This window comes from Glycine soja, chromosome 16 (assembly GCF_004193775.1).
Source record: "Glycine soja cultivar W05 chromosome 16, ASM419377v2, whole genome shotgun sequence".
Classification (NCBI taxonomy): Eukaryota; Viridiplantae; Streptophyta; class Magnoliopsida; order Fabales; family Fabaceae; genus Glycine; species Glycine soja.
The window spans coordinates 26591984-26595862 of record NC_041017.1 but is presented as its reverse complement, the minus strand read 5'-3'; the positions used below and the strand labels follow the sequence as shown (position 1 = coordinate 26595862).

Sequence of the window (3879 nt, the reverse complement as noted above, 5' to 3'; positions counted from 1 at the left end):
CCATTGCCGGGGACTTTGTTCTTCGTACTTGGTTGCCTTACATTTTCAATTTTTAAGTATTAATTCTTTTATTCTTTATTTTAGAATTTTCATTTTAATTTTATTATTTCTTCTCCAATCTTTTCCTCCATAATTTGCACAGTAGTGCTTGTTTTTGTGTATGCGAGGTAGAACTGCAGCAGAAGATTTAGCTCCTCTCACCCCAAAAAATGAAGCCACTTGCAGGCGTAACAACGCTGTAAGAAAAAAAAAAGAGAAAGAAATACAAGGAAGCATTCAACTCTCACCTCCTCCCTCTCCACAAAGCTACAATCAAATGGAAGAGGAGCATACATGACGAGTGATACTAGAGGACTACTCTAGTACATCTACCCCGCAATTCTTCACAAGTATTACAAGGCTGGAGGTTCAAGCGGCCAACATCTCTTACCCCCACTCTCTCATACAGCTGATACAAGGAAACCTCTTCCATGGTCTACCAAATAAGGATCCTTACGCTCATCTAGCCACCTATATAGAAATTTGCAACACGATAAAAAAAGCCAATGTCCCTAAAACTGCTATATGCCTTAATCTCTTTTCTTTTTCTTTAGTAGGGGAAGCAAAAAGGTGGTTACACTCCTTTAAGGGTAATAGCTTGCGGACTTAGGAGGAAGTTGTAGAAAAGTTCTTAAAGAAATACTTCCCAAAGTCAAAGACCACTGAAGGGAAAATGGAAATATCTTCATTCCATCAATTTCCTGATGAATCACTCAGCGAGGCGCTCGACCATTTCCACGGATTACTCAGAAAGACGCCTACACATGGGTACAGTGAGTCGGTGCAACTAAATATCTTCATAGATGGCCTGCAACCACAATCAAAGCAACTCCTTTACGCATCCGCAATGGGAAAAATCAAGTTGAAGACACCGGAGGAGGCAATGGAGTTGATAGAAAACATGGCAGCCAATGATCATGCCATCCTTCGTGATCGAGCATACACGCCAACAAAGAGAAGCCTTTTGGAACTCACAGCCCAAGATGCAACATTGGCCCAAAACAAGCTATTATCCCGACAGATAGAGACCCTAACAGAGACCCTCAACAAGCTTCCACAACAACTAACTAGGGTAAGTCCCTTTCACTCTTCAGTTGTGCAAATAAGGGGATGCCACATCTGTGGAGGAGCACATGAGCCAGGGCAATGCATAGCCCAAGAAGATTCTTCCAGGGGTATAAACTACATGGGAGCTCAGAATCACCACGGATTCCAAGGCTACAACAAAGGAGGACCGTCGAGATTCAACCAAGGGATGAATTTCACACAGGGCTCAAGCTCGAGGAATCATCTGGGGAACCAGTTCAACAAGGAGTAAGGAAGTCAACCAGCCCAGAATTCCAACCAAGAGATAGATCTTTATGAGAAGACTAGCAAGCTTGAGGAGACGCTGAATCAATTCATGCAGATATCCATGTCCAACCATAGGAGCACACAAGCCTCCATCAAGAACCTGGAGATACAAGTGGGGCAATTAGCCAAACAAATGGCCAAAAGACCCACCAACACCTTTGGAGCCAACACAAAAAAAAAACCGAAGGAGGATTGCAAGGCGGTTTTGACTAGAAGCCAGAAAAGAACACAAGGAGAGGAAGAGAAAACTGAAGGAGACTAGTTTGAGGAAGGAAATGCATACAAAGAAAGAAAGTCTTAACCTCCAAGACCGAAAACCAGCTAGCTCAAAAGGCTAGGAAAAAAGAGGCACCAATCCCTCTAAAGGAGCCCCCATATCCTTTAGTGTCATCAAAGAAGAATAAGGAGCGCTACTTCAAGCGTTTATTGGATATATTCAAGGGGCTAGAGATTGTTGGATTACAAGTGTGAGGTGAAGTCCCACATCAGGTAGAAGTGGAAAGGTTGAGCACCATATAAGTGAGGCGAAGACCCATAAACCTGAGCCTTAAGGTTTTGGGTTAGAGTGTGGTGTCAGGTCTCCTTATATAGTGGCTCATGGTTCATAGGTGTACCCCTCGAATCTCCCCAACAATTGGTATCAAAGCCAGGTTCGAGTTGGTGACCGGCTTAGACGAGTATACATGTACCGTAGGTGGCCAGAATGGCTAGCGGCACAACGTGCCCCGCAGGTGGAGCGGGCGACCAGAATGGCTAGCAGGTAGGGCAAGTACCGTAGGTGGCCATGGATATACTCGTGGATGATAAAAGACTTCCGCTAGAGGGGGAGGCTACCATGTGGAAGAGACTCACACTTGAGGGGGAGATATGTTGGGATACAAGTGTGAGGTGAAGCCCCACATCAGGTAGAAGTGGAAAGGTTGAGCACCATATAAGTGAGGAGAAGACCCATAAACCTGAGCCTTAAGGTTCTGGGTTAGAGTGTGGTGTCAGGTCTCCCTATATGGTGGCTCATGGTCCACAGGTGTACCCCTCGAATCTCCCCAACAGAGATAACCCTACCATTTGGGGAAGCTTTACAACAGATACCGCTCTACACCAAATTCATGAAGGACATCCTCACCAAGAAAGGGAAGTACATTGACAGTGAAAGCATTATGGTGGGAGGCAACTGCAATGCAATGATACAGAGGAAGCTTCCCGAGAAATTCAAAGACCCCAAGAGCGTGACAATCCCTTGCACCATAGGGAATGAGTCAGTAGGGAAGACTCTTATTGATTTAGGAGCAAGCATCAACTTGATGCCCCTGTCATTGTGTAGGAGAATTGGAAACCTGAAGATAAACCCTACCAAGATGACGCTCCAACTCACAGATCGGTCAATCACCAGACCATACGAGGTAGTGGAAGATGTCTTGGTCAAAGTCCACCATTTTACCTTCCCGGTAGATTTTGTCATCATGGACATAGAAGATGCAGAAATTCCTCTTATCCTAGGAAGACCCTTCATGTTAATTGCCAACTACGTGGTAGATATGGGGAATTGCAATCTAGAAATGAGTATCAACGACTAAAAGGTAACCTTCAACATTTTTTAAGCAATTAAATGCCCAGGGGAAGATAGGAGGTGCTTTAAGGTGGAGAAGGTAGACAAAGAAGACGTTGGTATTCTCCAAACCACACAAACTTCACTGAATAAAGCTATATTCAATGTTGTGGATTGTCTACCCAGTAAAGAGGAGAAGGATCTAAGGTCTTGGAAGACTTAGATCATGAAGGAAACATTCATGCCGAGGGGACCAATTGTGAAGAATTGAAAAGCAGGAATCCATTTGAGAAGACCAAGATGGCCTCACAAAAAAATTGAGTGGTGCCCACTCAAGGAGGGGATTCCCCTCACTTCACTTCACAGACAACTTGGCACAGATATCAAGATAATGTTCACCTCTAGAACATCTTACTAGAAAGGAACGTGAAGCTCTTTGTGGGCATGTTTGATGAATTTTACGGAGAACTCCAATGGAGGCAATGGCATCAGGTTCTTACCAAACCCCCGAATAAGCAAATCGACGTCGCTCTGGTAAAAGAATTATACTCAAACATCTATGACCCAGAGGACGGCACCCCAACATACTACGCTCCACCACCTGTCGTCCGCCGCCAACCGCCACCCACCTCAATCCTGATGGACCAGCATAGTCAAATGCTTCAGCCCATCTACCAAGGCCAACAAATCATTGCCTATGGTCTTTGCAGACTCTTCATACACCTGGGGATGGACCCACCACTAATGACCCAGAGGCCTTCATCATCCAAGTTGCTTGGCCAAGAGGCCAACCCTCTACTGATTGAGGGGGTAAGCCCTCTGAGTTCAAAAAGACTATTGAGGCTAGAGCTAGGGATGACATCATGGCAAAACTAGCAACACCTGATTGGGGCCCATGGCTAGACTTGGGTTGAGGAAACAAGACAATAAATAAATAAATA

General features: G+C 44.9%; 1 protein-coding gene across 1 annotated transcript; it reads left to right on the top strand.

Annotated features, from left to right (window-relative positions):
* The first annotated feature begins 886 nt into the window (after positions 1–886).
* On the top strand, positions 887–2966 carry LOC114389904. Its single transcript, XM_028350611.1, has 3 exons — positions 887–1111; positions 2001–2152; positions 2417–2966. The coding sequence occupies exons 1-3, from the start codon at positions 887–889 to the stop codon at positions 2964–2966; spliced, it is 927 nt and encodes a 308-aa protein (XP_028206412.1).
* Positions 2967–3879: the final 913 nt, after the last annotated feature.

Coding starts and splice junctions, on each gene's coding strand:
- LOC114389904 (XM_028350611.1), top strand. CDS start 887: ATGGGAAAAATCAAGTTGAAGACACCGGAGGAGGCAATGGAGTTGATA. Junction 1,112..2,000: donor TTCCACAACAACTAACTAGG/GTAAGTCCCTTT, acceptor CATGGTTCATAG/GTGTACCCCTCGAATCTCCC. Junction 2,153..2,416: donor GCGACCAGAATGGCTAGCAG/GTAGGGCAAGTA, acceptor CATGGTCCACAG/GTGTACCCCTCGAATCTCCC.